General features: G+C 42.7%; 2 protein-coding genes across 2 annotated transcripts; one reads left to right on the top strand and one right to left on the bottom strand.

The window, feature by feature from the left end:
* The first annotated feature begins 1,142 nt into the window (after nt 1-1,142).
* CALS5 (callose synthase 5) lies at nt 1,143-20,480 on the top strand. The gene is made up of 42 exons (XM_078583142.1): nt 1,143-1,341; nt 1,536-1,636; nt 2,308-2,429; nt 2,520-2,616; nt 2,704-2,814; nt 2,996-3,124; nt 3,198-3,290; nt 4,046-4,137; nt 4,236-4,362; nt 4,467-4,604; nt 4,692-4,768; nt 4,853-4,940; nt 5,016-5,144; nt 5,220-5,334; nt 5,877-6,217; nt 6,829-6,881; nt 6,960-7,020; nt 7,098-7,179; nt 7,255-7,304; nt 7,392-7,478; nt 7,585-7,707; nt 7,804-7,895; nt 7,986-8,073; nt 8,155-8,315; nt 9,871-9,994; nt 10,113-10,207; nt 10,284-10,407; nt 10,484-10,635; nt 10,749-10,858; nt 11,633-11,758; nt 11,870-11,938; nt 12,020-12,209; nt 12,802-12,913; nt 12,993-13,112; nt 13,191-13,306; nt 13,391-13,474; nt 14,036-14,148; nt 14,448-14,677; nt 15,946-16,743; nt 18,126-18,176; nt 18,251-18,436; nt 19,434-20,480. Exons 1-42 carry the CDS (start codon nt 1,143-1,145, stop codon nt 19,662-19,664), a joined length of 5,787 nt encoding a protein of 1,928 aa, XP_078439268.1. The 3' UTR covers nt 19,665-20,480.
* Nucleotides 19,726-20,410, bottom strand: LOC144709234 (ethylene-responsive transcription factor ERF003-like). Its single transcript, XM_078582704.1, has 2 exons — nt 20,212-20,410; nt 19,726-20,140 (listed from the first exon to the last, which is right to left on the bottom strand). The coding sequence occupies exons 1-2, from the start codon at nt 20,292-20,294 to the stop codon at nt 19,810-19,812; spliced, it is 414 nt and encodes a 137-aa protein (XP_078438830.1). The 5' UTR covers nt 20,295-20,410; the 3' UTR covers nt 19,726-19,809.
* Nucleotides 20,481-21,153: the final 673 nt, after the last annotated feature.

The following is a 21,153-nucleotide window of genomic DNA, read 5'->3' as shown; positions in this document are numbered from 1 at the left end:
CTCTAGTGACTATGTGAAATTTCAGACTATTAGCTTGCACCTGCTCGGAGGAGGATTCAGCCTTCTAAGGTTTGACGATTGTGGATTGAGCAATGTCGAGATGAAAATTTTCTGGTTTCTCGAGTGATTATGTGAAATTTTAGACTATTATATTGCAGGCAGAGATTGCACCTACTCGGAGGAGGATTCCGCCTTCTAAGGTATGACGATTGTGGATTGAGCAATGTCGAGATGCATTTTGTCGGATTTCTCAAGTGATTATGTCAAATTTCAGGCTATTATTATAGGCAAAGCTTGCACCTGCTCGGAGGAGGATTCCGCCTTCTAAGGTTTGACGACCGCGGGTTGAGCAATGTCCAAATTATTTTTATCTGATTTCTGCAAGTTATAGTTTCATAGTCTGTTGATCTGAAGTGGTTATATGAAATGTCAGACAATTATTAGAAGCACAGCTTGTACCTGCTCGGAAGAGGATTCCGCCTTCTAAGGTTTGACGATCGTGGATTGAGCAATGTCGAAATTATTTTTATCTGATTTCTTGAAGTCAATAGTTTCATAGATCGTTGGTTTGAAATTATTATAGGCAAAGCTTGCTCCTGTTCGGTGGAGGATTCCGCCTTCTAAAATTGGACGATCGTGGATTAAGCAAAGTCGAAATTATTTTAGTGTGATCCGATTCATAGATTATGGATTTTAGGTGATTATGAGGAATTTCGGACATTATTAGAGACAAAGCTAGCACCTGCTCGAAGGAGGATTCCGCCTTCTAAAGTTTAACAATCATGGATTAAGCAACGTGGAAATCAATATTGTGTGATTTATTCAAGTTGTGGATTCATAGAATGTGGAATGGATTTTAAGTGATTATCTGAATTGTCAGACAATTATTAGAGGCAATGCTTGCACCTGCTCGGAGGAGGATTCTGCCTTCTAGGATTTGACGATCTTGTATTAAGCAACATCGAAACCATTTGTCTAATTTATCCAAGTTCTGGATTCATAGATTATGGATTTTAAGTGATAATGCGGAATTTTAGACAAAGTTTAAGATCGGTCGAAGTTTTTGAAGAGACTACTTCTGGCATTTCCTGTTCGTCCTCGATTATCGGTTTGTTACGATCGTGGTTTCTGTTCTTGCAGCGATGGCGACGCCGCCGACCGGATCGGAGTCCGGTCCTTCGGCGCTGACGCGACGGCCATCGAGGAGCGCTGCGATGATGACGACGTTCTCGCAGGAAGTCTTCGACAACGAGGTCGTTCCATCGTCTCTCGGTAGCATCACTCCAATTCTGCGCGTCGCTGCCGAGCTCGACTCAGAGCGCCCGCGCGTGGCTTATTTGTGTGAGTGTACTTTCAAAGTTTTTGTTCCTCGTTTGAAACAATCGCTTTTCTTGCGGTTCTACTTCATTATTAAAAAAAAAGTAATAATAAAACGTTTGAAACAATCGCTTTTCTTGCGGTTCTACTTCATTATTCAAAAAAATTATAGTAAAACGATGCTGTGGAATTTCTGTTTCTTTTTTCTGGATGGTCAGGCCGATTTTATGCATTCGAGAAGGCACACCGACTTGATCCAAGCTCCAGCGGTCGCGGAGTTCGACAATTTAAAACCTCTCTGCTTCAACGATTGGAAAGGGTAACTCCGGCTCATCCATTAGAAATTCTTTCCACTAGCAATTCATACAATTAGAAACTTTTAATGAAGTTATGGAAATTGATTGAGGTATAGTTTAAAACAACGCGCAAAAAGTTAAAGATGAAAAAGTTTAACACGAGTTCCCGTACTGGAAAGATGTACTGCTATTATTTCAAATGCCTCGTGATCTGGGCCAAATCCTTAAACAGTTGGTTTATCTGGTGCACTTTTGCTCAAGAACGACGTCCATTTTTGGCATAGTTTTATGCACTGATCTTGACGGTTTTGAATCTCCTTGTACCTTTACGTTAAAAGGGATGACCTATTTACGATGAATAGAGACACTGCCATTTGGCAGCTATGACTTCGTTCTGGAGCTCTTCGACGCCTACATTTATCGCATTTTGGCGGGTACCCATGATTGTTGAATCGTAGTTCAAATGCTTGCGTTTCCTTAGGCGACTGAAGCAGTCTTATTTCTCAAAGTGGAGTAGGAAAAAAATCTCGCTTACAACCGTAGTGCCAATCTTTCGTGCGCTTTCACTAGTGTTTTCTTTTCATTGACTTTCTTTCTGATGAATATATAAAAGAAATTCCATATTATCGAATTATTTAGAAGACGCCCCACACGTATAAATGTGTTTTGACTTCCTGTGATGAATGTATTAAAGGACAACGGCCCCAGCCTCACAGCGAGGGTTAAAAAGAGTGATGCCAGAGAGATAGAGAGTTTCTACCAACAGTACTATGAACATTACGTCAGAGCTCTGGACAAAGGGGAACAAGCTGATAGGTATCGACAATGTCAAAAGCCAAACTGTTTAAATGGTTAACCCAGCCACTTGTTATGGTGAACTTGCTATAATATATATTTAATCTGTAGAGCGCAACTCGGAAAAGCGTACCAGACGGCTGGAGTGCTGTTTGAAGTTCTCTGTGCTGTTAATAAAACAGAAAAAGTGGAGGAAGTAGCTCCTGAGGTAGTATCTAGTCATCTCTCTTTGGAAACATTTATCATATTAAGTGATAGTATCCTTCCTTCGTGGTTGATCGGTTTTTATTTTCAGATTATTGCTGCCGCAAAAGATGTCCAGGAAAAGAAGGAAATTTACGCACCGTACAACATTTTGCCCCTAGATGCCGCCGGTGCTTCACAGGCCATAATGCAACTCGAAGAGGTAAAAGCACACCAACCAAACTAAACTCGTAAATTCACATAAATACAGTGGATGCGGCGCAAACCAGTCTCATTTTGGTGTCTTTGCCTCACTTCTTAATTTTTGTGGACTACCTTGTACTTCAAGGGATCACTCAGATTAACGTTTTTCAACTATATTTCCTTCTTTTATTCCTATCCAGGTAAAGGCGTCAGTTTCTGCTCTGAGAAACAGCCGTGGTTTGCAATGGCCCCCCGCCTTTGAGCCACTTAGACAGAAAAGTGGAGACTTAGATCTCCTGGACTGGCTGAGAGCAATGTTCGGTTTTCAGGTAGAGCTAGAATCGTCGAACGAATAAATTTCCTCAGCCTTAAGGTCTATCTGAACTTAACACTAAACTGCAGAAAGATAACGTCCGAAACCAAAGAGAGCATCTAATTCTTCTACTTGCAAACGTCCACATAAGGTTAACTCCAAAGCCTGAGCCACTTAATAAGGTACGTATTTCATACATGTGACAACTATGTCTGCACTGTTTATTCCTAATCAGAGCACCTCCTTTTTATGTTGAATATTTTTTTTTCTAATAGTTAATTGTTACAAGTGTTTAGATTTTCTTCCTATAGTAGTCATTGAAATATCATATTGTGATTCTCACACTTTAAAAGTCATTTAACTGTAACTCAAGCTAGGAAAAAAAGGATACTCGTTGACCCATTGGGAATTACAGCACTTTATTTTACTTACTACTTAGTAAGGTTAAAATTCGCATTGTGTTGATACCCTCTTTATATTGAAAGATCTACGAAATCATCTTGTCTTGGGTGATAATCTTAGGTCTGACCTATTGAGGCAAGCACCAAACAAAAGTATTTTTTATGTTTCTAATGCAATGGTCGCATGAAATTTTAATCACATTAGACATCAGTGTCATTTCTTTTGCTAATTCCCATCCAGTCAAGATACAAAGCTAAGGAAAACATTCACTTAAGGCGATTTTCAAATCTATTTTCGCGGTTTCTCTTCAACGAGCTATAAAACTGAAATAGTGAACTATTTTTCAATAACGATGAATAAACTAATTATTAGGGAATGATATTTTAAATGTTATATTTTATTTTTTTTATAGGTTATCTTTTATGTGAATCAAATTATTAAATTGGCTTTTGAGAATAAGTAATTCATAAAATACTCTGTACATGTCTGCCAATGATGTCTGATTGCGTATTTCATGAACATGAACCATGTCTAGTTGGATGATCGTGCTGTAGATGGAGTAATGAGCAAATTGTTTAAAAACTATAAAACATGGTGCAAGTTCTTGGGACGCAAGCACAGCTTAAGGTATGAAAAACATTTTGCCAATAAACGGAAGTGGAAATTTTAAAATGGTGTACACATTATGTTTGGATTTCAATAGATTCTGGAATCTTGTATCTTAGGCTTCCTCAAGCACAACTTGAAGTACAACAGAGAAAGATCCTGTACATGGGACTATACCTTCTTATTTGGGGCGAAGCTGCTAACATTCGATTCATGCCAGAGTGTCTTTGTTATATCTTTCACAACGTAAGGTTTCTTCTCTTTTTCGTTGGTTTCATCAATTGTGATTATCAGATCAAACACGCATGTTTATGATAAGGCATTTACACCGATTTACGCTTTTGATTAAGATGGCATATGAGCTTCACGGCCTATTGGCTGGAAATGTCAGTATCGTAACGGGAGAGAACATTAAACCCTCATATGGCGGGGATGATGAGGCATTCCTGCGAAAAGTTGTAACTCCAATATATCGCGTAATCGAGAAGGTACATTAGACAGTATAGAACATTATACAATAATTGATATTGAAGTCCTTCAGCGAAATGAACACCGCGTTAACTACCGATTCACAGGAGTCCAAAAAAAGCAAGAATGGAAAAGCCCCTCATTCATCTTGGTGCAACTATGACGATCTCAATGAATATTTCTGGTTCGTGAGAGGAATTATTTCCTTACACTCAGATATGAGGCATTACTTATCATTTGACACCCGACGCTGTGTTTCGATACCCAGGTCCGATGATTGTTTCTCCTTGGGATGGCCTATGCAAGACGATGGAGAGTTTTTTAAATCTACTTATGAGTACAGACCTCTAGCTCAGGTACTATGAGGATAACATACGAGCACTCTATTAAATGTGTCATTTTTTATCGCTTGCTACTATTTTAATATATAGGTTGTTCACCCTCCTCGCAGAGACAGAGGAAAGAGCACTGGGAAGACAAACTTCGTCGAAAGCAGAACGTTTTGGCATGTCTTTAGGAGTTTCGATCGCTTGTGGACATTCTATATTTTGGCATTACAGGTGATCGACAAATTTCGATTCTCAATATTGAAGTTGATGGCCATTTTTTTAGACTAACGATTTTTCCTCGAACAGGCAATGATTATAGTGGCATGGAGTGCTTCTTCAGTAAAGGATATTTTCCAGAAAAATATACTCTATTCAGTTTCCAGCATATTTATCACAGCAGCCTTCCTCCGCTTACTCCAAAGTATTGATACTTATTTAACCATTTGGTAGTCTTCATTTAATTTAGAATTTAACTCTTGCGTTTATGCTTAAAACTTTAACAATGAATCTCTCATACTTAAGGAACGGAGATAAAAGAGGCATCCCCTTACTTTAAATGGTAAAGGTATGCAAAATCACGGTGACCATGAAAATAATCGAGAGACCTTATATTTTTCCTCGTACCATCCAGAGTACTCGTTTCCATTTCGTAAATTCTATTCATTTTTTATCATACATCTCCAGATAAAAAAATTTAGTCGGATATCTCCTATAATACTTCTGTAATTCCTAGTATTGTAAATGTGTTCGCCGCATCAGTTGGCCGTTGTGGTTTAAGTATTTGATTCCGCGTCACATGTGTCCGTTTTCCTCTATTGAAAGAGAAATGTCTCGACAACTTTATATTAGTCGTGAAGTTTTCCTACTATTATTCAAGATAAACATAATATGTCATCCATATGTTTGGACTTTCTTTTCCACTGCTCAGTTCGTGTCATCACCTAAAAAAATTGTTATTTGCAGGCATTCTGGACTTTGTCATAAACTTTCCCGGTTATCACAGATGGAGATTTACCGACGTTCTGAGAAATATTCTCAAAATTATTGTGAGCCTGGTTTGGGTAATTATCTTGCCTCTTTGTTACCTGAGGTCCTTCCAAGCAGTCACTGTGCCAGAGCCAATGAAAGACATAACAAAATGGCTGCGTCAGCTAAAAGGCGTCCCCCCTATATATATAATGGCTGTCGTCTTGTACTTGACGCCAAACATACTGGCAGCAGTGTTATTTGTTTTTCCGCTGCTAAGACGATGGATTGAGAATTCTGATTGGCACCTCGTCAGGTTTCTCCTCTGGTGGTCCCAGGTACGTTCACTATACATTCTAATATACATTCCAGTGTACATTCACTATGTCTGACATAACGATCACTTTTGAACGGAATAATGAGATTCCTTAGTATTTGCACATCGTGGTATGTGCCTCATGAGATTTTAAAAAGTCGATCCCCCTTGAAGTTATGGTTTATGGTTATCCTAAATCATGGTAGTTTCGAGAATTTCCGTGTGATTTATGTGAGATAGTGCAACGAAGAATTAAGAAGTCAAATTCTATTGGAAATCTTATAACTACTGATTAACGTGGTCTGGTAGCTCATTGGCCTTTCTAGACTACTGTAAAAACTACTGTAAAAGTAAAACCTGCTAAATCTTGCTTCATGGTGTATGCCTTCAATTTATCCCACTTTCTGCTTCCTTTAGCGCAGCATTCGACTTGATATTAACCAGTTGGTACATTTTGAGGGATCGCCGTGAAAATTCTTTATAGTTATCCATGATAATGAGGATGTGGCGGGAATTTATATGTGAAAAATATATTTTAAAAATATTAATTTGCCTTGTTTGTCCATCATGTTTCCAACTAGTTTGTAACTGCAGTAGGACATTATTTCTTTACCTGAGTTTTTTTACGTGCAGCCAAGAATTTATGTCGCGAGAGGAATGCATGAAAGCCAGTTTGCGCTTTTCAAGTAAGTTCATAGGAAGGATATCTACCCACTTACGGTTTAACTAAGAAAATGAATTTAAGCAAATTTCTGGTGTTTCAGGTATACCTTGTTCTGGGTGCTTCTATTGTGCAGTAAATTGGCCTTCAGCTTCTTCGTCCAGGTTCTCTTCTCTCTTGTTGAAGTTCATGTGGGTCTTGTTGCCCAACTCTTGGGAATTGACTTCAACTTCATTCACAGATAAAACCCTTGGTAAATCCCACGAAAGATATCATGAAAGTCCGACATGTTAATTACGCGTGGCACGAGTTTTTCCCGAATGGTAACATTATTTTGTTGCTATTAATCTTCCTCAAGTAGAAGCTCGCAATGACATTGGAAACTTGTTTCGACGCAGCTTCAAGTAATATCGGCGCCGTAGTTGCACTGTGGGCACCTGTGATACTGGTACGCAGAAACTTTCCCAGATTTTGAGAAATAAAATTTCATTACATCCTAAAAATAGTCGTTCAAATATGTTTCCATGCTATACAGGTTTACTTTATGGATACTCAAATATGGTACGCCATCTTCTCTACCATTTGCGGAGGATTTTCTGGAGCTTTTGGCCGACTAGGAGAGGTAAAAACCGGAGATTAAGCTCATTTTCTGTTGGCCTTTTTCTGAGAAACAAAGGTTTATAAACATGAGAAAATTTCTCATTGGTCATCTCATTACGCGACTACAGATACGAACACTGGGAATGCTGAGATCCCGATTTCAATCTCTTCCTGGGGCCTTCAATACATATTTGGTCCCGTCAGAAAAATCCCGACGAAGAGGCTTCTCATTATCGAAACGCTTTGCTGAGGTACCTCAAGATTTAGACCTTATTTCATTCAATGTATTTCTTCAAAAAAAAAAAATTCAATGTATTTTCTGCAACGTAATCTTGCATTCGACGCAGGCTTCTCCAAGCAAGAGGACGGAGGCAGCGAAATTCGCTCAATTGTGGAATGAAGTTATCTGCAGCTTCAGAGAGGAAGATCTTATCAGCGATAGGAAAAGATCCTCCCTTCAAAGATATTCTAGAACGTTTTTTGATTATTTGTGCTGCTTGTATGCTGAAGCGCTTCTTTTTTCGTCATCCAGGGAAATGGATCTCATGCTGGTTCCTTATTCCTCCGATCCCAGCCTAACCCTAATACAATGGCCGCCATTTTTGCTAGCCAGCAAGGTTATTTAGGAGATTTTCAAAATATTTTATTGGTCTAACGTGGGTCATTTTCTTGACTCAAGCATTTCATCGTTCATGCAGATTCCCATCGCGCTCGACATGGCGGCTCAGTTTCGATCCAAGGACTCTGACCTGTGGAGGCGCATTTGTTCCGATGAATATATGAAATGCGCCGTCCTTGAATGCTACGAGTCCTTCAAACTCGTTCTGAATCTCTTAGTGGTCGGAGAAAACGAGAAAAGGTCCTTTTATTAATTTCTATATATTTTTTTTGTTTTTAAAATTTTGAATGCTACGAGTCCTTCAAAGTCGTTCTGAATCTCTTAGTGGTTAGAGAAAACGAGAAAAGGTCCTTTTATTATTTTATTTAATTTTTTCTTGTTTTAAAATTTTTGAATGCTACGAGTCCTTCAAAGTCGCTCTGAATCTCTTAGTGGTCGGCGAAAACGAGAAAAGGTCCTTTTATTATTTTCTTTAATTTTTTTTTCTTTTTAAAATTTTGAATGCTACGAGTCCTTCAAAGTCGTTCTGAATCTCTTAATGGTCGGCGAAAACGAGAAAAGGTCCTTTTATTAATTTATTTAATTTTTTCTTGTTTTAAAATTTTTGAATGCTACGAGTCCTTCAAAGTCGTTCTGAATCTCTTAGTGGTTAGAGAAAACGAGAAAAGGTCCTTTTATTATTTTCTTTAAATCTTTTTTGTTTTTAAAATTTTGAATGCTACGAGTCCTTCGAAGTCGTTCTGAATCTCTTAGTGGTCGGCGAAAACGAGAAAAGGTCCTTTTATTAATTTATTTAATTTTTTCTTGTTTTAAAATTTTTGAATGCTACGAGTCCTTCAAAGTCGCTCTGAATCTCTTAGTGGTCGGCGAAAACGAGAAAAGGTCCTTTTATTATTTTCTTTAATTTTTTTTTCTTTTTAAAATTTTGAATGCTACGAGTCCTTCAAAGTCGTTCTGAATCTCTTAATGGTCGGCGAAAACGAGAAAAGGTCCTTTTATTATTTTATTTAATTTTTTCTTGTTTTAAAATTTTTGAATGCTACGAGTCCTTCAAAGTCGTTCTGAATCTCTTAATGGTCGGCGAAAACGAGAAAAGGTCCTTTTATTATTTTCTTTAATTTTTTTTTCTTTTTAAAATTTTGGATGCTACGAGTCCTTCAAAGTCGTTCTGAATCTCTTAATGGTCGGCGAAAACGAGAAAAGGTCCTTTTATTATTTTCTTTAATTTTTTTTTCTTTTTAAAATTTTGGATGCTACGAGTCCTTCAAAGTCGTTCTGAATCTCTTAGTGGTTAGAGAAAACGAGAAAAGGTCCTTTTATTATTTTCTTTAAATCTTTTTTGTTTTTAAAATTTTGAATGCTACGAGTCCTTCGAAGTCGTTCTGAATCTCTTAGTGGTCGGCGAAAACGAGAAAAGGTCCTTTTATTAATTTATTTAATTTTTTCTTGTTTTAAAATTTTTGAATGCTACGAGTCCTTCAAAGTCGCTCTAAATCTCTTAGTGGTCGGAGAAAACGAGAAAAGGTCCTTTTATTATTTTATTTAATTTTTTCTTGTTTTAAAATTTTTGAATGCTACGAGTCCTTCGAAGAAAACGAGAAAAGGTTCTTTTATTATTTTCTTTAATTTTGTGTTGGTTTAAATTTTTTGAGAAAAAATCCTTTGCTTCTACCATTCTGCTCAAGTTTCCTTTCTCTAACTACCCAAAATGCCATTTTCGTTCTCATTTCCGGCATTCCTCACGCATGGTTTACACTTGACTCGTCTTGACTTTTACTTAATTAATTCACCGCAGGATAATCGGCATAATCATCAAAGAAGTTGAGCTTAACATCTCAAAGAACACGTTCCTGGCAAACTTTAGGATGCGTGCTCTGCCACTGTTGGTCAGAAAATTTGTGGAACTCGTCGTAATTCTAGTGAGTCACGTCTCCTAGCTCAAAAAAAATCTACCTACCGACAGCCTTTCCTTCGTATTTCTCCTTGTTTCGACTACTTATAGCATACTTAGCTTCAAATCATGTATGCAATTTACAGAAAGACGGTGGTTCGTCGAAGAGGGATACCGTTGTCTTGCTACTTCAAGACATGCTGGAAGTGGTCACGCGGGATATGATGGTGAACGAGATACGGTCCGTGTAACAGGCCATATGTTTTTTTTTTTCGAATTATGAACGCCGTCAATTTTCTAAAGTTTGTCGTTTTCAGCGAGTTGGCCGACCTTGGACATGGCTACAAGGATTCAGTTCCTGGAAGGCAGCTCTTCGCAGGTACGGATTCAAGGCCAGCCGTTGAGTTGCCAGACGTGATTACACCACAATGGGAAGAACAGGTGCTTAAAGAATTGGGCTTATTTCTTTTTCAAAGAATAAGACGCTCACTGTTTGGAGATCTTTAATTTATTGCAGATCAAGAGGTTGTACCTTTTGTTGACGGTCAGAGAGTCCGCCATTGATGTCCCTACAAACCTTGAAGCAAGAAGGAGGATAGCATTTTTCTCTAACTCGCTATTCATGGATATGCCGCGTGCACCAAGAGTCCGCAAAATGCTCTCTTTCAGGTATATAATATCAATAAAAAAAGAAAAGGACTGATTAAAACTTTCTTAAAATGTATACATCTTGTCGTTCTGTGATATAAACTTATAGTGAAATGTCTGGCATCTGCTTGCAGCGTGCTGACTCCGTATTACAGTGAAGAAACTGTGTACTCTAAAAACGATCTGGAACTCGAGAACGAAGACGGTGTATCGATTATATTCTACCTACAAAAGATCTTCCCAGGTTCTTTTTTCGGTTTTAAGACTCTCTCTCTCCCTCTCTCTCTCCCTCTCTATCCCTCTCTCTCTCTCCCTCTTTCTCTCTCTCCTTCTCTCTCCCTCTCTCTCTCCCTCTCTATCCCTCTCTCTCTCCCTCTCTATCCCTCTCTCTCTCTCCCTCTCTCTCACCCTCTCTATCCCTCTCTCTCTCTCCCTCTCTCTCACCCTCTCTCTCCCTCTCTCTCTCTCTCTCCCTCTCTATCCCTCTCTCTCTCCCCCTCTCTCCCTCCCTCTCTCCTCTCTCTCTCTCTCTCTCCCTCTCTCCTCTCTCCTCTCTCCTCTCTCTCTCTCTCTCCTTTCTCACTCTCCTCTCTTCCTCCTCTCCTCTCTCTCCTCCTCTCTCCCCTCTCTCTCCCTCTCTCTCCCTCTCCCTCTCTCTCCCTCTCTCCCTCCCTCCCTCTCTCTCTCCCTCTCTCCCTCTCTCCCTCTCTCCCTCTCTCCCTCTCTCTCTCTCTCTCCCTTTCTCACTCTCCCTCTCTTCCTCCCTCTCCCTCTCTCTCCCTCCCTCTCTCCCCCCTCTCTCCCCCCTCTCTCCCCTCTCTCTCTCTCCCTTTCTCTCTCCTCTCTCCTCTCCTCTCTCTCCCTCCCTCTCTCCCCCCTCTCTCCCCCCTCTCTCCCTCTCCCTCTCTCTCTCCCTCCCTCTCTCTCCCTCTCTCTCTCTCACTTCAAGCTATCTTTTTCCTTTCGGAAAACTCACTTAGCCAAAACTAGAGATCTAATCTTATCTAGATTATCTCAGATGAATGGAACAATTTCAAGGAGCGACTCAGTTGTGAATCAGAGAGTGAGATATGGGGGAATGAAGAGAATGTCTTGCACCTTCGCCATTGGGCCTCATTAAGAGGGCAGACTTTATGCAGAACAGGTACCATTCCAAACCTCATATTTTCTTTCTTTTCTTCGAGTTTCTGCTTGATAAATACCTCACATCCTTAAATCAGAAACCTTGCTAATTACATTGTATTTCATGGGCCAGTGCGAGGGATGATGTACTATCACAGAGCTTTGAAGCTCCAAGGTTTTCTGGACATGGCATCTGAAAGCGGTGAGGAAAGCCAAAATTTTGTCTTTGCTTGTTCATGAAGAGGGCATTATCTTGACTACAGAAAAAAAATCGACAATGCAGAGATATTGGAGGGTTACAAAGCCGTGGCCGATCCACCCGAGGAGGAGAAGAAGAGCCAGAGATCTCTCTGCGCACAGCTGGAAGCCGTAGCAGCTATGAAGTTCACTTATGTCGCTACCTGTCAAAACTACGGAAATCAAAAACAGTGCGGGGATCGCCGAGCCACCGATATCTTGAATCTTATGGTCAAGTAAGCTCTGATTTCCAACCTCATTATCACTTACATTTCTTGGTAGACATACGTTTATGTCCTACCGACGTGAACCCTAATGTCATCACGCAACGTCATCGATCTTCGCGGTCACCGATGATAAGAGAATGATAACGAGTCATCATCGTCGGTCATTTGTCCTCAGCAGGATGACGATAATGATATCGTCATCATACTTCGTTCAGATGACGAGATACGATACGGTATTGGTACTGTAAGTGTCACCAAGCTGCAGCCGTTGACTAAATTTCGATAACGATTTTGATATCCGTCATCGTCGTAGACTCTATCTTCATTATGCTGAGTTACGCCCGTTCATTTACTGGGTTGACGATGACGAAATTTCCAGCGTAACTGACTCAGCGGACGATGACGCGTTTTCGATGACAATTTTGATATTCGTCATCAAATTCGCAAAACAAAAAACATTGTTGATGATTGACGAAAAATTGTGCTTGGGAATGTTAAAGTGCGCAAGTATCAATTCTTAAGAAGAATCGAGTATGGGTACAGCTATCCGTTTGGGTACGAAAATATCACCTCGCTCATAAGGTTAAACATTTGGGTACAGCTATCCGTCTCTTCGCGTGGCATACATCGACGAAGTTGAAGAAAGAGAAGGTGGAATGGTACAGAAAGTCTACTACTCGGTCCTGGTGAAGGCAGTCGAAAATCTTGATCAGGTACTCTTCGTCGTCGATTCAAAACCATCATTTTCGCGCAGCACAGGAAATAAAAAAGAGTGTTATATGTGTGTTACAGGAAATATACCGCATAAAATTACCTGGTCCAGCAAAGTTAGGCGAAGGAAAGCCGGAAAATCAGAATCATGCGATAATATTCACGCGAGGGGAGGCCCTTCAGACAATTGATATGAATCAGGTCTGCCGCGACCCGGTTTTATATGTTTTATATGTTATTCGCAATAGATTTAACACCCAAGCTTGGAACATGATGTAGGATAATTACATGGAAGAAGCTCTTAAGATGAGGAATCTTCTCGAGGAATTCAATGAAGATCACGGCGTGCGTCCGCCGACCATCCTCGGCGTCCGCGAACATATATTTACTGGGGGGTCAGCTCTCACTCGCATAAATTAATGAAACTTAACTTCTTCGTTTTGTAGACTAATGTTTGATGCTGTTGCTCTCTCGTGCAGCGTGTCGTCTTTAGCGTGGTTCATGTCCAACCAGGAGACGAGCTTCGTCACGATCGGCCAACGAGTTCTCGCAAGCCCCTTGAAGTTAGTTCAATCCTTCCCGCTTATAATATTTGCAGACGTTGACGAAAATCGTCATCCTCGCCCAAAACCTCTCGTCATCGTCATCGTTCCACGAACAACGATGACTATTTGTAGAGTTCGGTGCACGTCAATCGCCGCACCAAAATCGTCATGGCGCGTTGACGGTTACGAATTTTGGATGACGTAAGGTTGAATGTTACGTAAACGGGATCACCGTTGGCGACGTCAACCGTTAACATCATTGACTTCACAGACTTTGTCACAGGCGATGAAGTTGATGGCCGTTGATGTTGATGCAGTCATGGACAAAACGTCCACCTCTGATCAATGTCGACGTGCCCTGCTCTCTGAATGTCTTTTTATCGTCATCCTCTCGTCACGTCGGTGACGGTAAACAGTAATAAACAATGCATTGGTAGTTGCTTGCCAGGTTAAGCCCTTTGTGTTGTTTTAGAACTGAGATGAAATTAGTCGTCTAGTGACATCTTTAGAATAAAGTGAACCGCAACGAGCGACCATTGTCCTAAAGACTTTGGTAAATGTTTAGTTTCACTTGATTAGGGTTCGGTTTCATTACGGCCACCCAGACGTCTTCGACAGACTCTTTCACATGACGAGGGGTGGCATCAGCAAGGCTTCTCGCGGCATAAATCTAAGCGAGGACATCTTCGCAGGTGCGCTCTCACGGCCTTTCTTCTCTTCCCTTTTAACTTCCTAGGTCCTCTTTTAAAGCTAAATCCGTTATCGTCATCCATAACACGTCATCTTCATCGTCATCGTCCGGGATTCCCTCACGATATCAGGACGGATGACTGATGAAGAACTGGATTCCGTCCTGTTTCATGACCCTTACGTGATCTGACCGAAGTTTTAAAAGGGACGACATAATCTCGTCATCGTCATCCCGTCGTACAAATGTTGAGGATGATGGCGAATTAAAACATCTCTCTCGCTCTCTGTTCTTCGCTTTCAGGGTTTAACTCGACGCTCCGTCGCGGTAATATCACCCACCATGAGTACATCCAAGTGGGTAAAGGACGGGACGTGGGCATGAACCAGATCTCCCTCTTTGAGGCCAAGGTCGCCTGCGGCAACGGCGAGCAGATCCTCAGCCGCGATATTTACCGGCTCGGCCACCGCTTCGACTTCTTCCGCATGCTCTCCTGCTACTTCACCACCGTCGGTTTCTACGTCAGCTCCATGGTAATCAATCCCTTCTCTTTCAACCCAGAGTAACAAGTGTTCCCCGCACGTCAACGTCATCGACCCGCACGTTGACGTTGACGTTGACGTGGTCTACGTACGATGGACAATTGACGTCAACCGTCATTTTCGTTCATTATATCCCCTATGCTGGTACCAGACATTGGATATTGATTTCTGCTACGCCAGTACCAGATTACGGGCCAAGCCATGGGCCAGATATTGGACATGGCGGATGCCGGAATCCAGATTTTGATATCTGCTATCCAGATATCACTCTAGAAAATAAGCACCCATTGACCATTGTCCCCTCCTGAAAAAATAGTAAATGCTTTAAAAGTAACAGGTAGTGGGAAAATTATCAAGTATGGGGCAAATAATAAGGTTGACCAAATCATGCTGACCTTTGATGTAGAATATCAAAAAAACCAATCTTAGACACTGATATCAGATATAGTCATCAAACCTTTGAGACGAAGACAGATGCTGATATAGGGATGAAAAACAGCATCTGATGTCCGGATATCAGTAAAGAAGGCTATCTGAAATTACTCATTCCCTCTATCGTCTTCTGATGTCGGGTCTGGGTACATCAAGGACAGAAATGAAAGCGTCATCAATCCTCCATTTCATCATCCTTGCCGTCGAACATCACAGACGGGTATAGTTCCGGATCGTCCTGGCCGTGGACGATGGACGGGACGAGATCTCCCGTATGATGTCCTGAATCAGTGCAGGGATGCGGACGGGACAGTTTTTTCGTGTGAGACCTCTGACGGGACGTTTTTTTGTCCTAGTGGATGAAAACCGTCCAGTCCGTCCGTCACCGGACGAATTTCCGTCCCAGTTTTCGTCTAACCTCGCGGACGGGACGATTTTTTCATTCTGGGATGAAAAAACTATCCCATCTGCATCCCTGCACTAGTATAGTTCCGGATCGTTCGGGACGTGGACGATGGATGGGACGGGACGAAGATAGTCCCGTCTGACGCCCGAAATCAGTGCAGGGATGCGGACGGGACAGTTTTTTCGTTAGAGTGGACTATAACCGTCTCATTCAGAGGTCTCGGAGCGAATTTCCGTCCCGATTTTCGTCCAACCTCGCAGACGAGAGGGTTTTTTCGTCCTGCGACGGAAAAAACCATCTCATTCGGGTCCCCGGACTATACAGAGGGGGACGGGAGGGAACGAAACGGCGAGCCTTGTCGTCATCCGTGGTCCGTTTTAACGGTGGAAAGAAAAAAAAAAACTGTTTGACCTGGGTGCAGATGGTGGTGCTGGTGGTGTACGTGTTCCTGTACGGGAAGCTGTACCTGACGCTGAGCGGGCTGGAGAAGGCGATAATGAAGCAGGCGCGGTCGAGGGGGAACAACCCGCTGGAAGCGGCCATGGCGTCGCAGTCGCTGGTCCAGGTGGGGCTGCTGATGGCGCTGCCGATGGTGATGGAGATCGGGCTGGAGCGAGGCTTCCGGACGGCCCTGGGCGACATCGTCATCATGCAGCTGCAGCTCTGCGCCGTCTTCTTCACCTTCTCGCTGGGGACGAAGACGCACTACTTCGGGCGCACGGTGCTGCACGGGGGCGCCAAGTACCGCGCCACGGGGCGGGGCTTCGTGGTGCGGCACGAGAAGTTCGCGGAGAACTACAGGATGTACTCGCGGAGCCACTTCGTGAAGGGGCTGGAGCTGATGGCGCTGCTGGTGGCGTACCAGGTGTACGGGTCCGTGGCGACGGGCACGGCGGCGTACCTGCTCATCACGTCGTCGCTGTGGTTTCTGGTGGTGTCGTGGCTGTTCGCGCCCTTCTTGTTTAATCCGTCGGGGTTCGAGTGGCAGAAGGTGGTGGACGACTGGGAGGACTGGGCCAAGTGGATCAGCAGCCGGGGGGGGATCGGGGTGCCGGCCAACAAGAGCTGGGAGTCTTGGTGGGCCGAGGAGCAGGAGCACTTGCTCTATACCGGCTTCCTGGGCCGGTTCTGGGAGATCGTCTTGTCTCTCCGATTCCTCCTTTACCAGTACGGCATCGTCTACCACCTCCACGTCGCCAACGGCGACACCAGCATCATGGTATCTCTACTCTACTCTACTCTACTCTACTCTACTCTACTCTACTCTACTCTACTCTACTATTTATCTGTCTTTCTCTCTCTATTTCTGTAGTATCTCTCTCTTTTTCTCTCTTATATCTCTCAATTTCTCTAACCATATTTATATATATGTATACTATCTCCCTCTGTTATCTCTCTTTCTCTCTATATCTCTTTATCTCTATATCTATCTACTACCTCTCTGTCTCTCTCTATTTGTATGTACTCTACTATTTATCTCTCTTTCTCTCTCTATCTCTCTACCTCTTTTTCTCCACTCTATATCTATCTCGACCTTTCTCTACTGTCTAGATATCTCTCTCTTTATGTCTATATATCTCTCTTTCTCTATATCTATATTTATCTCTACTTTATGTCTCCCTCTTTCCCTCTCCATCTCTATCTATCATTATTATTTATTTTTCTCTCTCTCTATCTCTATATATCTCTCTACTATGTATCTCTTTCTTTCTCCTCTATAAATCTATCCCCACCTCTCTCCACTGTCTATATCTCTCCATCTCTCTGTCTCTCTCTTCTATGTATCTCTTTACGATCTATCTTTCTTTCTCTCTCTATCCCTGAATCTCTCTACTATCTCTATGTATCTATATCTCTCTCTTTCTCCCCGTATATATCTATATATCTCCCTTTTTCTCTCTAAATATATATATATATATATCTCTATTTCTCTTACCATATCTATATATATATATACATCTACTTTTCTTACCATAAATGTATATCTCTCTATTTTTCTTACCATATCTGTATATCTCTCTTTCTCTGTAGATACATATCTTTCTCTCTCTATATATCTATATATTTCTACTATCTCTATACATCTCTCTTTCTCTCCATATCTCTCTACTATCTCTCTCTTTCACTCTATATATCTATATCTCTCTACTATTACTCTCTTTCTCTCTCTCTCTTTATTTCTCTGCAACTTTGTACTCTCTCTCTATATATCCTCTATCTGTGTTGTTTTCTCTTTATCTCGATATTTCTCTATTATCTACATATATCTTTCTATATATATCTACTTGTCTCTCTTTCTCTCTCTATCTCTTTTTCTCTCTACTATTACACCTCTCTTTACTACAAAAAGTTAATTTTATATCTCTACGGATTATCTCTCTCTTTCTCTCTCTATCTCTATTTCTCTCTACTATTACACCTCTCTTCACTACAAAAAGCTATTCATATATCGCTACGGTTTATCTCTCTCTCTCTCTCTTTCTCTATCGTTCTCCCCACCATATATATCTTTCCACACCTCTCTCTACTGCCGATCTATCTCTATTAATGATCTATCCATCTCTCCCTTTTATTCTCTTAACTTCTCGCATGTTACCTAAGGTTTACGGCCTCTCCTGGCTAGTCATCCTCGCCGTAATGATCGTCCTTAAGGTGCGGTGAATTTTTTATCTTTTTCTGTGAATCTTTTGGGGAATTGTTTTTTATTGGATTCGATTTGGGATCAGGTCGTGTCGATGGGAAGGAAGAAATTCAGCGCCGACTTTCAGCTGATGTTCAGGATCCTCAAGCTGATCATGTTTCTCGGATCCGTGGGCACTCTGGTGATCCTTTTCACACTGCTCAATCTCACCGTCGCCGACATCTTCGCCAGCGTCCTCGCCTTTATGCCCACGGGTTGGGCCCTACTTCAGGTAACTAACTCTCTCTCTCTCTCCTGTCTCTCTCTCTCTCTCTAAATATATAAATCTTACCCTCTCCAGTTATCTTTCTATCTCGCTCTATATTCACGCGCTCTATCTATATGTATTTCTCTCTTTATATATCTCACGGTCTCTATCTATCCTTCTATCTCTCTATATCTCTCACGGTCTCTATCTATCCTTCTATCTCTCTCTAAATCTCTTTACAGATATCACTGTCTAGTAATCTTTTTATCTCTCTATCCGCCGGTCTCACTGCGTAAATGTATCATGACATCTCTCTCCCCTCAATAGATCTATCCTCCCTATAGATTTTCTTCCCCATCCCCTGTAACCCATCCTCTCTCTCTCTCTCTCTCCCCCTCCCCCTCCCTCTCTCTCCCCCTCTCTCTCTATATATATCTATCTCTCTATCTCTCTCCATCTATATCTCTATATATATCTCTATCTCTCTCTCCTTCCCCCCTCTCTCTTATATCTATCTCTCTCTCTATCTGTATTTCCTCTCCCTCTCTCTTATATCTATCTCCCTCTCTATCTTTATTTCCTCTCCCTCTCTCTTATATCTCTCTCTCCATCTCTATTTCTCTCTCCCTCTCTCTTATATCTACCTCACTCTCTATCTCTATTTCTCTCTCCCTCTCTCTTATATCTATCTCTCTCTATCTCTATTTCTCTCTCCCTCTCTCTTATATCTATCTCTCTATATCTCTATTTCTCTCTCTCTATTTCTATCTCTCTCCCTCTCTCTCTATTTCTATCTCTCTCCCTCTCTCTATCTCTATATCTCTCTCCCTCTCCCTCTCTCTATCTCCATCTCTATCTCTCTCCATGTATCCTTCCCTCACATCTTCCTCATCCCCTGAATCCCCTCTTGTCCCTCTCATCCTTCCCTCACATCTTTCTCTGTTCTCTCTATTTACCTATCCATCGATCTATCAATGTATATAATGCATCCATGTATCCATCTATCTATGCATACATGAAGATAGCGCAGACGTGTAGACCGGGGATGAAGGCGCTGGGACTGTGGGGATCGGTGAAGGCGCTGGCGAGGGGGTACGAGTACATGATGGGGCTCATCATCTTCGCGCCGGTGGCCGTGCTGGCCTGGTTCCCCTTCGTCTCCGAGTTCCAAACCCGCCTCCTCTACAACCAAGCCTTCAGCCGCGGCCTCCAAATCTCTCGCATCCTCGCTGGCGGCAAGAAGCACCAATAAACCCCCCCCCCCCCGCGTGGCCCTCTCTCCTCTTCCCACGTCACCCCTCTTCAACATCACCTCCTCCTAACTTCCCGTCCCTACTCGTAACTAGCAAGTAAGTGTACCTGTACAAAAATAAACGGGGGGGGGAGGGGGGGCGCGTTCAGGGGGGGGAGTCGCCGATCTCGACGCAGTAGTCGGCGTCGAGCAGCTCGTCGATCATCTGGTCAATGCAGTCCTCGTCGAGCTCCTGCGCCGCGGCCGGCTCGGCGGCGGGCGCCGGCTGGACCGCCTGGAGCGACGCCAGGTGGCAGCGGTGCAGCTTAGCCATGAGCGGCGCGGAGAGGAAGCTCGCCGCCTCCCGCGCCGGCGCGTTCGGGTCCTGCGCGAAGTTGGTCCGCGCCCTCGGCCCGCACATGAGCCGCGCCGCCTCGTCGTACGCCCGCGCCGCGTCCTCCGCCGTCTCGAACGTCCCCAGCCATATCCTCGTCTTCCTGCCACCACCCACAACCCATGAGAGAGACATAACACATCCCGCCATGATGATGATGATGATGGTTATTACAGCAAGGGATGCCGGATCTCCGACACCCAGGAGCCCCAGTGCCTCTGCCGCACCCCTCTGTAGCGCGACTGCGATCTCCCCATGCGATCCCCTCTAGAGAGAGAGATGACCGCTTCTCTCCTCCGACGCCTCCCCCACTCTCTCTCTAGACCTTGGACGAGGAGGCAGCGGGAGGATTTGTAGGCGCCGAGTTTGGCCGGTCAAGATCTCGTTTCTGTCCTTTTGGAGGGGGGAATAGATTACGTACCGTCGTTATTTCTCTTTCTAGATTTCCGGGGTCTGCATGTGTGAATACGTCGCATGTCTCTCTCTAGGTTATCCTGTTGTCGCGCACTGTTTGGCCTCTGGCGAGTCGATTTTGGGGGGATTCGGTGCATGCTCGTGTCATGATAACAGTCGCGAGGATGGCCCGGAGCAGAGCATCCGCCGCTTTGTCAGGAGATGGATGGGAATGCGTCTTCTGCTCCCCTTTTGGAAGCTTATGCAGCTTCTTCTTCTCATTTTCACACTAGAGACTCTTCACGTGCACTCAGATACCATCTGCTCATCAATGCCCGAGGGATAAGATAGATTGGTAGAAAAAAAACAGGTAAAATATACATTTATATTCTCCATTACTGTCTTTATCGTTCTAATTAACCCATTAAAAATCTACTTGTGCGTCCCTCTACCCGTCAACCCATCTTTCCAAAACGATAGGAAATGACAGATACATAGGCTGGGTTACGAGGTTGATTATTAGGTAGATTACTGACCGATATATAGATGGATACTTGGATAGATACGAGACAAATCCATAGACGGATGCAAGAAAATTAATTTCTTTCATGGATCTAGGGGCAGAGAAACTGATCACAAACAGATGCATATACAGACAGAAGGGTGTGTACACGGATGGACGGATACAGGGATTGATACATTTAATGCTACATAGATACTTGT

This window comes from Wolffia australiana, chromosome 11 (genome assembly GCF_029677425.1).
Source record: "Wolffia australiana isolate 7733 chromosome 11, ASM2967742v1".
NCBI lineage: Eukaryota > Viridiplantae > Streptophyta > Magnoliopsida > Alismatales > Araceae > Wolffia > Wolffia australiana.
The sequence above is the reverse complement of the archived record's forward strand: the minus strand, read 5'-3'. Positions and strand labels throughout refer to the sequence as shown.